At 38.6% G+C, this 12,027-nt stretch overlaps 1 protein-coding gene across 2 annotated transcripts; it reads left to right on the top strand.

Annotated features, from left to right (window-relative positions):
* The first annotated feature begins 8,922 nt into the window (after nucleotides 1-8,922).
* coq7 (coenzyme Q7 homolog, ubiquinone (yeast)) lies at nucleotides 8,923-12,027 on the top strand. Of its 2 annotated transcripts, none has more exons than XM_057338129.1 (6): nucleotides 8,923-9,087; nucleotides 10,029-10,207; nucleotides 10,300-10,414; nucleotides 10,492-10,631; nucleotides 10,748-10,816; nucleotides 11,108-12,027. In XM_057338129.1, the coding sequence occupies exons 1-6, from the start codon at nucleotides 9,027-9,029 to the stop codon at nucleotides 11,183-11,185; spliced, it is 642 nt and encodes a 213-aa protein (XP_057194112.1). In that variant the 5' UTR covers nucleotides 8,923-9,026; the 3' UTR covers nucleotides 11,186-12,027. The 2 variants fall into 2 exon arrangements, with proteins under 2 accessions (XP_057194112.1, XP_057194113.1); XM_057338130.1 differs by having other exon boundaries at nucleotides 8,958-9,087; nucleotides 10,051-10,207.

Genomic DNA, 12,027 nt, shown 5'->3' with positions numbered 1-12,027 from the left:
TCCTCTTTACATTGCTAAGCCTAAACAATCGTGTTATACGACCAGAAATGAGTTTGCCGAACCTGGCGTCGCAAAACCTCACTGGCACCATCTTGTGCAACTAGCCCATCCCCTCTCCCTGTTTTCTTGTAATTTGCTGTCTTTTTCTGTAATTTTACCGTTTTGACCGTATTTCAAAAGTCCAAAGAAATCTGTAAAAACCAGTTAAAGTATTTTTGTTTTAGTTTTACGTGGAAAATAACAGAAGCGTTCTTTTAAATTACGTTCTTTTACGGAGTATACTGTGTCATTTATTCTACAGCGTATTAATAATGATTTAAAGCTTACCGTTGTGAATCAGGGCAAAGTAAGAAGATTTTAGCAAAAAAGTGACAGATTGCAGCTTTAATGTTAGCGCTTTAGCCCCTGTTTCTCTTGTATTTGTAATTCCCAGTGAATAAATGTCACGTTTCCACTTTCCTCAAAAATAATTTCTAATGAACAGAAGGTTCTGTAAATCATACATGACCTCTGAAGGGACGTTGCCATTTTTCCTAGCTTTCATCACAAATCAAACAACAAATGACCAAAGCAAAGAAGGCCTGATCTTACATTGATTTTTAAAAGACATTACGAAGCGATGTGATATTGTAGTCAGGTGAACAGAAAAAGCTGTAAGATTAGAGACATCTGTTTAATCTGGTTTTAAATAGCATTCTGCTCGCAATCATGTTTACGAAATTTGCACGCTCGCTTTTCAATTGTGGACTCATACGTGACCAGACCACCTATAGAAAAGCCCAAAGTGCAGAAACGTAGCATTATACTGTCAGAGCGACTAAACACAGAGATGAATAGATGCATTCTTCCTGGTCAACCATCAGTCCACCAGAGGTTTGGCAAACGGACTGGAAGCATCATCGACTGTCTGATTCTGGCGATAGTTTGGAGGAAAACACTTATGGCAGTAAATAAACGCAAATGTCGAGAAGTGAGACACCACACAGCACTATTGCACGACAACGACATGACGGTAGCTCAGGGTTGAGAGAGAGCAAACAGCTGTCAGAGATTCTCATCCCACTTTTGTTTTGGTTAATCAAGACCAGACGACCAAATAACAGACTTGGAAGCACACGTTCAAGTGTTATTATGTTTTTATGTCATGGGGTGGGGTCAAACCGTATCCCGCAGTCCATTATCTGATGAACACTACAGTACATGTGGAGATCACGTGCATCACATCCGGAACTCACCGGCAGAACGCACAGATCATCATGACTTCATGTTATATAACCCGTCTGTGGTATTGAGTGGGAAGCTAAAAATAATCAGGAGACCAAAAATAAACCCAGACTACACTCCAGATACTTGCCAGATGGAATCTGGGGGTGGCAAACGTCTCCTGAATGTAGATGAGACCTGTATCAAATATGTTCTGTTTTTGAAGTTTTGAGGTCTCGGTTAAAAAAGCATCTTTCATCAAGATCATGAGTGAGTTTTTGGCAGAAGATTTTATGTTGATGGCCTATCGTGTTCAATTTGTTCGTAGATTTTAAACCTTTTCTTTGATCACTTATTTATACGTATTCAGCTACTAGAAAGTAAGTAACTCAGTAAGATAGAAAGAAAGACTATTCACCTCGAGCAGGCGTTTTCAAACTGAGGTCCGGGGACCCCCGGGGGGCCTCCAGAATGCTCTAAGGGGTCCTAAGAAACTGTTTAAGAAATTATTGCAGTTTAATTTCTACATTATCTTTATAATAAACACTTTGTCATAATAATATACACTGATAACAGTTTAAATGCTTCTTTATACAAAAAATGGATATGCATTTTAGAAAGGGGGTCCTCGCAAAAGGGTCATCATTTTCGGGAGTCTTTGGCATGAATAAGTTTGAAAACCCCTGACCTAGAGCATCGACCTCAATTTCATTTCTACAAGCATCTCTCTTCTTTCTCTCTCTCTCATTTACTCTGAAGGGAAAAGCGTCTAGAGAAAACAATCGTGTCATTTTTTTCAGCGCACTCTCTCCAGCAGAGATTAATATAGCACTGGCCACGGAGGTGCCAAACTCATTAAGACGCAGCTTATGGTAGGAAGTAAGAAAATATGTTTCTTTCTCTTTTTATTTTTGAAGCACTGTCATGTAAAGCCTGTGGCAAAGAGCCAAGGAGTGGCAAATCCAGATGTGTCAGCTTACGCGTGCAATTATGCCTCGTGCAGTTTTTTGCCACACTCTTCCCTCCCTCTCCCCCCGATGTGTCATCTGCCCCTTCACAACATTCAGGAGGGATCAAGAGTCAAGCTTGTCTGACAAATGAATCTACATTAATAAAGGTCTTCGTATAATCTCCATTTAGGTTAAATCTATATAAAACACGCGGGTCTTTTATAAGTTTTAATTCAGGGGATTTCTACAAAAAAGATCATGCTAGAAAATATATGTCGCACTAATCTATCAACAGCATTAAATGACATGAGAGGTTTTTGCTGAATAAACACCACAAGAGGAAGAGCAATCGCTTGCTAAATTGCAGACGCTATAAATGAAGGTTTCGTCCTTCTGGATTGCTCTGGATGAGATGATCGTTTGCTCTCACCGGAAATGCACACGTCAAGATTTTCATCTCTTAAGTCACACGCTTGATTACAGGTTGGTGAAATGGAAATGTGTCTTAGTTTACACACTTTGTTGCACCGTGTAATTATGTCGGCGTGCATGCCAATCAAATACAACAACACCTCAATATCAGAGACAGAAACACTCCTCCAGATTCTTGAGCAACTTATAAAGACACTTCACCCAAAAACGAGAATTCTTTCATTTATTCTGAGTTCATTTACAACCGAGCTCACATTTGTCAAGTCTGCAATCAAAAGTCAATATGATTGAAGATCTCAATATCAGCTCAAACATTTCTCATCAAATTCACTCAAATCCAGATGATTTGACCTCCTACGTTCACTTTATATCTCTAAGCAAGTTTTAGGAGAAACATCAGAAACACAACCGAGAACTGAAATCAAATCATTTCCCCAAATATTATTCTCTATCATCTTGTCATTTTTATTCAAACTTCTCTGATTTTGGGTGCATGTCCACAGATGTAAACAGCATGTCGAAGATGATGCATCAGCGTGTCATATAGACCAGCGTCTCTCAACTGGAGATCAAAGGCCAGAAGCAAAACTGTGGTCAAGACTCAAACCAGAGTACAGCAAGCTACACGAGAACGTACGCTGTCGCAGGACTCTGTCTTTGAGTAAACATTGTTCAATTACTCCAGCCGTTCTTAATGGGATGTTGTGGCTTTTTACAAACTATAAGCAGGCCCTCTCGCTTCAAAATAGAAGCTTGTGGAAATCCGTGGGCTCGGCCCGCAGACGGCTCACTGGAGCCTGTTCTCTAATCTAATGGAGAATACCACCTACTCACCCCATCAGTGACGTACATTCATTCATTTATGACATAATTCGCGGTGCGGACTCATGCTACACAAACACGGCTTAATGTTTATTGGTGTATTTTGGCGAAAAATATTTTCGCAGGACCGATGGGTGAGCGGCGGCCCTTTATGGGTGTTTCTCCACAAAGAACAAGAATGTGTTTAATGAAACAAGCAAAGGGATGAAAATCCACTTTTTTTGTGCAGCGTCGTCTGAATATTTTATTTTCTTACTTTCCACAGCTAATTGAGATCAGATGGGGCTTTAAAAATGCTTTAACAACTCAGTTTTATACCGCTGGTGGAATTGAGATGATTTACAGTAGTGTTACTTTGGGACACATGTAATGCACACCTCAATGCACAGATCACAAAATACCAAATGAAGAATAAATGATGACAGATTTCTTTTCTAACCTCTAGAAAAGGCGTGCTATATTACTTTCCTCCAATTTATTTAGTAAAATATTTTAGAATTTGAAACGTAACAACTGTTGTGTATGAGATGATTTTCTTTAAAAGTGCTTCAAAGTCAGTACATTTTTCTGTGTGGTACAAATACTTCATAGGGATCATGTCTACATACTGTACATACAAAACTGTCTTGGTATGACTGTAACAAAATGGCTCTTTTAAAACAATTGTATACTTCAATTAAAACATCAAAGACTCAACGTTCTCTGAGCCAAAACGCTACTTTTTACAGTCGTTTTTTTTCTCGGTTGTGTTTCTAGCAAATGGCACAGCTGTCATCCAGATGGGCCGCACCGCAGTCTGTGTAGATGAGAAGGGACACTATAACAACACAAAACAAAACCATTCTTTCATATTCTGTCCACACAAATCAGTCTCTGCATGGCCCAAATATTTCTGAACACTATTAAACATGAAGTCATGATTTAAAACAAGATTATTTTGAATAGTCACGGTTCAGAACCCTCTGTATTAAACGGCCCGTCACAAGAGATTGAATTTTTCTTTAATGACACATCTCAGACACACCCTGAGGGTCACGGCAAATTTCACTCAGGTTAAAACGACACTTTCTTATAAATAAAGAACCAACCTCACGAATGCACGTGTTACCGCTAGACTGCCTGCACCTGAACTTTGAATTGAATTTTGTTTACAAAACTAATCGACTTGAACTCACAAAGCTTGTGGTGGACCCCCATAAGATCTAGAAGACCTTACAGGACCCCTGTGGAAACAAGATAAACAGACCTACAGACCTACACTCAGCTAGAGCGACAGAAATATACCATAAAATAAATGTTTTTCCCCGTAACATTACAGGATATAAGGATATATAATAAATTGTTTTCCCCGTTTTTCTTGTAAATTTGCTGTCTTTTAAATCTTTCTGTTATTGTACAGTTTTTGAATAAATAACTGTAAAAAATAAAGTTATTTTTGGGGCGCCAGAAATAAACTGTAAAATAACGTATTTTCCCTGTCAAATTACGGTTTCCCGGTTTTCTTGTAAATGTGCGGCTTTTTGTAATTTTACATTTTTTGACCGTATTTCAAAAGTGCTGTAAAAAAACAGTAAAATATAGTTTTTTCCCCCTCCACATTTTACATGGAAAATCTGTGTAAAATTACGTTTTTTTTTTGCAGTGATAGCTTAGCTAATGTGTACAGAATTTAAATAAGAGAAAAATGACAAATGAGATCTCTTTAATATCTCATCATATCATTTCTTCTAGACATCAATGAGTTTACTGTAATTGGAGATCAAATGGAAACTTTTGCTTAAGTCTCATCCGTGTCTCAGGACGCAAGTAACTTGGTCTCAAATGTTTCTCCTGTGTAAGGTGTAAATAAATGTAGGTTGTCGAGCTAAAATAATCTGGATTGGGGTAAATTTAAAGAGAAATGTTTGAGTTGATATTGAGATCTTCAATAATATTGGCATTCGATTGCAAACTTGACAAATCTGAGCTCAGTTTGACACATTGTTGACATCTCTTCTCAAACTCTATAATGAATGACACATTTGTGACATTTCTGACTCTTTTTCTCAGGAGAAATATCTGAGACGCACATGACACGTAAGCAAATGTTTCCATTTGCTCTCCCTTTAATCTCACTGATGTCTAGCAATAATTGAGCTATACACAGACTTGCTTGCTTGTCGGCTTACTGTGAGATCTGATTCATCTCAGACAGACACAGACAGGTTAGTCTGGACACGAAAGCATTCGTCCCACAGCCAGGTGCAGATGCATGACACGCTTGACGAGCCCCTGACACCTTGTCTTCTTCCCTCAGTAGTGGACTTGTTAAAAGATGACAGACAGACGGAGCGGCATGAATTAGCTTACATTGGTCTGCTGAATTCCCACAGTCTGCCATGCACGACAGACTGTTTTCCATCGATTTAACAACGTCTGCAGACGACGAGAAACATCTCTCTTCAATACTCGCTCTCTCTTAAATAGCAGACTATAAAAAGAGGTGTGCGTCCGCAGGGAGACAATGCCAATTGAAATCTGAATTTGATTTGTGCGATGTTGTCCTCGCTTTTATGAGTCAGTTTGCCTTTTCCAGGGGGAAACCATCGAGCAGCAATAAAAGAAATGTGTTGGGCCAGTTTAAAAACTCGAACCAGTGTTACATAACAGACAAGCCAGTAACGCGGTTCCTGACCACAGACTTTTATACACACACACACACGAGTCCACTGTGATCCGCAGGTGATATTACATTTATTATTTCTCCTGTTATGTTACCACAATGTTGATGTCTCAATGTAGTCAATATCTTTAGATCGAGTACGTCACATGACTCGCACACGAGACGAGAGTTGTCATGTCTGCCGCATCATCAATGAAAACAGAGAAACGTTTGCCCGGGACTCTTTTAGACATTACCACAGCTATGCCGTCTGACCAGCTTGGAACAGAGGTGAACACATCATCTCCATTCACACTTGTGGACACGCTTCTGCCGAATTTCAAGTTTACATAATACTTCGGAATATTTACCTGGGCAATAAATGAACTTAGAACAGAAAATATAAAGTTGCAATGCTGAAATCGCATTAGATCTAGCCACAATTGTGTTTTGATTACACTGCAACTGAAGTTGCCCTGCCATGTTTATCCAGGATGAGATTCCCGTCGGCTGTACATACAGCTCAGTGTTTGTCTAATGCCAGTCACAGATCCATAGCAGTCAGCACCTCCACCGTCTGATGGTCAAGCTTCATGTTATCACTGCAGTGACATGTGTGCCGGCTTAATCTAAGACATAGACACAGTTACAGCATCCGCAGCCGACTTGGATGCAAAACTGCATTCTACACTTCACTAAAGGCCTGTAGAGATCAAGGTTGACACATCTAGAAAACATCACATCGCTGGAAAATGCACTGACTTGCTAAACTGTTCCACTTAATACAAAAAGTGTAATACAAGAACCAGAAGTTAAACTAAGATGAAATAAAAAGCTAATGGAATCTCATGGAAATGTCTCCATTAGAGTTTCAGAAGAGATCTCAACATGTGTCACTATTCTGAAGGATTTTGAATCATGCGTTTTTAACCTGAAAGTAAATAAAACGACATAACTGTTAAATAGAATGTGGTTAGCAAGTTATCTACATGCGCAGGGGTGCACATAAGTTTTCTATCTGGTTCTCAAGAGAGCACCTGGACATATAGTGTGACAAATTATAGTTACCTATTAAAAATAAAAGTAAAAAAGTATGAACAATAAACAAAATAATAAAGTGGGATAATACTATATTTATATTACTTTAAAGTACACTTAAACTACAATGATAATGTATTTCTTCTTGTTTTTCTTTTTACATTAGTAAATATTAATTTTCAACACCAATTTTGAAACCTAAAACGACAACCTTTTTGGTTTTTGGCAGGTTGCTGGGAAGTGCACTTGCGAGCGCACATGGAGACTTGCGGTGCGGAGCTGGGATCGAGTATAGCAGAGAAACACAAGCTGCGTGCAAGTGTCAAGTTTAAACAGCTTGTCCTCTTAGAAAGTTTAAGAGAAGCGGTGTTTTGGTAGACGTGCAGCGCAGTTCCAGTCATTCACAGAGGCTGCGCGCGCCGCCCGCGTGCTTCTCTAGTCACGAAAGCAGAACCAACAAAGGCGGAGCTACCAATACTCCGTTTTTCATAATTTACACCCAGGTCCCGTTTATCACCGGGAACAAACGACATATCAGTAGATTTGGCAGCATTCAGTACAAACGGAAATCTTAACCAGTATTACATTTAGTCGGTCTAAATCAGTGATTGTGCATCAAAAGGTTTCAACCATGTCAGTGCGCAAATGAGCGTTCTAAACTTGTTTACAGAGCGCATTTTTAATTTTGGTCGCGCATGCGCACCTGCGCACCACTTATGCGCATCCCTGTACATGCACACGCTTGTTATTAGGGACTGAATTACACCTATCTATGTAGGAGTGCCACCTACAGGCCACTAGCTGAAATACTAAAGAGACGATTTAAAACCCTAAAGTAAACCCAATGTTTTTTGTGACGCATAGCAATCTTTAGGTTACTCTGTGCCCAAAAAAATAAGTGCACACCTATCCTGCGTCTGACATCACGTACTGTGACAGAACCTGTTGAATAAAACGAAATACCTGCTTGCCGTTAAAATATATGTGTGGAATGTGTGAGCGCAGATATTTCGCGCATATCACCTCAGCAAGGTTTTCTTTGTTATACTTGTGTATGTTTGTTCACCTATGTGACGTAATGACAACAAAATAATGTACTCAGGTGTTGTTAAATAAATACCACAAGATACACATATTGGTATTCAGTATCACTTACACTTGAAAAGTTGTCTTGGTATTTTAATTTATTAACTTTTTTTATTTGACAGGCCATCACGCAAATCTCAGCGGAAGCAGCACACCATCCGGACATTTCTCCCGCGTATCGCTTTGTTCACCATACTTACTTTTCCCTGTAAATCGCTTTACTTCCCTGTGTTTCCTTCCGAGTGTGGATTGAACTGTTCATTTTGGCTCCATATTAATGGTGGGAGGCCTCTAAAACAACGAATTGTTGTGCGGCTGCTTTATTAAATGAAACTTTAAAACATTTGGAAAATAAGGCATACATAATTAATCTATGCTAATACTGAATATCTTTTTTCTTTTTGGTGTTTAATATATTAGGAATATGTATAGATAGCCTATGGAAACAAAAAAGCTGCTAAAATTGTGCTTCTAGACAGTTTTTTCTCATATGTGTGTGGATTTCTTTAAAACCTCGGCTATTTTGTTACGTTATTGTTCTCTGAACATATATTTATATTTAATAAATGAATAAATAAATAAATAAATGTATTTATTTATTTATTAAATCGAAACAAATATACAAACAAATTAGGCATCAAATAACCAGAATTAACAGATCATATAAAAAACTACAACACTATAACAGGCGGACAGAACAAATATATGAACATTAAAATAATGCTTTCGTGGCAACAGGAACGAACGCGTTTAATAAGCGACCCGATGATGACGTCACTAGAAAGCGCCACAACCTTTACCAGTAGCGCTACTGGAGCATATAGTCTTTAAGTGTTATTTAATTGTTTGTAGAAATGCAGAGAGTGGCGGAGTGTGCTGTAAGACACGCGAGGAACTGTGTTTACGTAAACGGAGGTAAATATGTGCTTCATTTCTGTGTGTGCTGACAAAACAAACATACTGTTCATGACAGCTACTCCAGTTTACATCATGATGTCAAGAACACCATTTATAGAACACGTTCATCTGTGTCCGTGACTCTTACTTAAACAAGATGATACTAATTCTATTAGACGTCTTTTAAACTACAAGCTTAAAACAATAGAAAGTATCCACTGGATTTAATGGTTACAAAGAGAATTGCATTGATTTTAATGGAAACTATGATGGTCTATATGTATGTGTTGCTTCTGTTGGTGGGATGTTATCTGCCTGATGGGAACCAACAGACAACCATTCAGTCTTACTGGAATGAGACCCAAAATACTCTACATACTGGATATTTGTAAAGGTTTTATGAACCTGGTTCATGTGATATTTGTAATGGGGAACCCTTCGTATCGCTTTTTCTTTTAGCAGAATCTTCTTGACTAGATGTACTGTATGTTTCTCGTTGTTTTATGAACCGCTTGATCTTAAAGAGCTAATGCATAAGTAGTTTGAATTAAATATGTATTGTTTGTACATACTGTATGCATCACTGTTATGTTACCATTATTAATGATCTTGAAAATGTTACATTGTTTCAAAGCAGCTTTACAGAAAATACATTTCAGCACTAGAGACAAAATAATAGAAATATACTACAAAACAAGGAAACTATAGAAAACGTGAAAATTATACCATACATGGAATTCATGTTAATAAGGTGGACATAGCGATACTGTTTGTAAAAATAATTGTCTTTAAGTTTGTAATCTTTTATATTCGTCTTTATATATGAATTCATAGTGAATGCTGAAACAGGCATATCCAAACATGCCAGGTGTCACATTGAGTTGGTGTGTCTAAGGTTTTCTTTAGAACACTGTGAGTGTGTCTTTTGTCATTCTGTGATTGTCATTGGGTGGTTGCAGTAAATGGCTCCGTGTTATGTAGAAGATACAGTGTCCTTCCTCCAGCACGTGATGAAGAGGAGAAGGCCATGTTGGATAGGATGCTGAGGGTTGACCACGCAGGAGAGTACGGAGCCAATCGTATCTACGCTGGCCAGATGGCCATTCTCGGAAGAACTCAGACAGGGCCTCTAATCCAGGTACTAAACACCAGCACCGTGTCTTTAGATACATGTATGCCAAATTCACCATCACACCAGATGGATGTACATTTTTTTCACACAATCTACAGCGTATGTGGGACCAAGAGAAAAAGCATTTGGAAAAGTTCAACACGATCCTGGGTGAGCAACGGGTTCGACCGACATTATTATTGCCGCTGTGGAATATCACAGGGTTTCTGCTAGGTAGGTTATTATTGAGGCATGCTCATGCGTGTGCCTGTGTACTTTTTCTAATCCTCTCTCTTCGTGTGCCGCTGCAGGGGCCTGTTCCGCTCTTCTGGGTAAAGAAGGGGCTATGGCCTGTACGGTCGCAGTGGAGGAGAGCATCTCTGAGCACTACAACAGCCAAATCAGAGCGCTGATGGAGGACGACCCAGAGAGATATACAGAGTTACTGCAGGTAGTGTTTACATCATGTAGTGATGGTTTGTGCAAATCATTCTGACACAACTGGTATTGTCAAAAGGAAAACGACAGACATTTAACAGAAAGGTCATGTATTTCTGATTTCATCAGATCATTAAAGAGTTTCGTGATGATGAACTGGAGCATCATGACACAGGATTGGAGCATGATGCTGAATCTGTGAGTCTCTAATCAATGTCAAATATGAATTGTTTTTTATCTCGTCTAAAGGCTAAAATACACTACAAGACTTTTGCCCAGATTTTCACTCTGGACTTGTTGCAGAAAGTCTGTGCCAGTCTGCAGATTTGATCAGTTAGTGTGTTTCTATCTGAAACTTTCAAAAAGTCTGCAAGTGTGTGATATCTAGTTTAAAAACAATCTGTTCAGAATTTAAACGTCTTGTAGTGTATTCCCGCCATTAAATACACAAATGTCTTTATCTTGTTTGTGTTGTTTTTCTCTCTGCAGGTGCCGGGATATTTCTTTCTGAAAACATTTATACAGACTGGCTGTAAAGCTGCCATCTATATTTCTCAGCGTGTATAGTGAGTTCACCTTTTTAATAATGCCTGGAATGTAAATACGGTTTTGTTTCTGTTATTCGTGTACAGTAAGCGGTCGATTCGCTCTTTAAAAGAGGCGCTGATAAGTTATGATGCTAAAGAAAATTGAGACGATGTACAATTTTTGAAGCAATTTTACAATTACAAGAATACAAACTGTTTATAAAAGCAACAATTGAACGTGTTTGCACATATTTCTATTGTTAAGTCCAGTCATTTCAGAGGTGCGAGTTTTTTAGGCTCCACGTGTTGGTCATACAAATGCAGTGTAATCATGGTAGACGTTCATGAGTCTTACGTAAAGATCATCAAACAATAGCTCATCTATCTGAGAACAGATCCCAAAGGCTGACTTTTTTTCTCCGTGTATTTTTGTGTTGGAGTGTTGAATGGGAATCAAACCCCCGATCTGGCATGGCATTGCCAGCAGCATCCTTAAACTATTTAAGACACAGATGAAAGTAAGAGCTGAATGATTTATCTGTCCTGTTAACCCGTTACTTCACCTCACAATACATCAGATGATTCCACCCTCGCAACACCCTGAACTAAACGGAGCTCTGCTTCCCCTGTATAAACACTGACGTGTGTGTTCATACATCTCTTTTAGTTTAGCTCCTTCTGCACTTACTGATTTTGTTTTAGGATGGACTTCGAGATGGCACATTTTTTGTAACAAATCTTTGTCCTATATCGACTCAATTTGTTTGTAAAGTGTTTATTCCTTGCCAGTGTTCTGAAAGGTTTCACCGTACATAATACATTTCTGTATTGTATAAATAAAGCTTCTGTTGTTGTATTTTCCTTCACTGCAGTTATGAGAGT

Source organism: Triplophysa rosa, linkage group LG7 (genome assembly GCF_024868665.1).
Source record: "Triplophysa rosa linkage group LG7, Trosa_1v2, whole genome shotgun sequence".
NCBI classification, from domain to species: Eukaryota; Metazoa; Chordata; class Actinopteri; order Cypriniformes; family Nemacheilidae; genus Triplophysa; species Triplophysa rosa.
The sequence above is the reverse complement of the archived record's forward strand: the minus strand, read 5'-3'. Positions and strand labels throughout refer to the sequence as shown.

What these genes read in the sequence shown, in the direction of transcription:
- coq7 (XM_057338129.1), top strand. Translation starts at nt 9,027, where the DNA reads ATGCAGAGAGTGGCGGAGTGTGCTGTAAGACACGCGAGGAACTGTGTT. An exon ending in AGACAGGGCCTCTAATCCAG is followed by an intron (nt 10,208 to 10,299) that starts GTACTAAACACC and finishes CACAATCTACAG; the next exon opens with CGTATGTGGGACCAAGAGAA. An exon ending in TGGAGCATGATGCTGAATCT is followed by an intron (nt 10,817 to 11,107) that starts GTGAGTCTCTAA and finishes TTCTCTCTGCAG; the next exon opens with GTGCCGGGATATTTCTTTCT.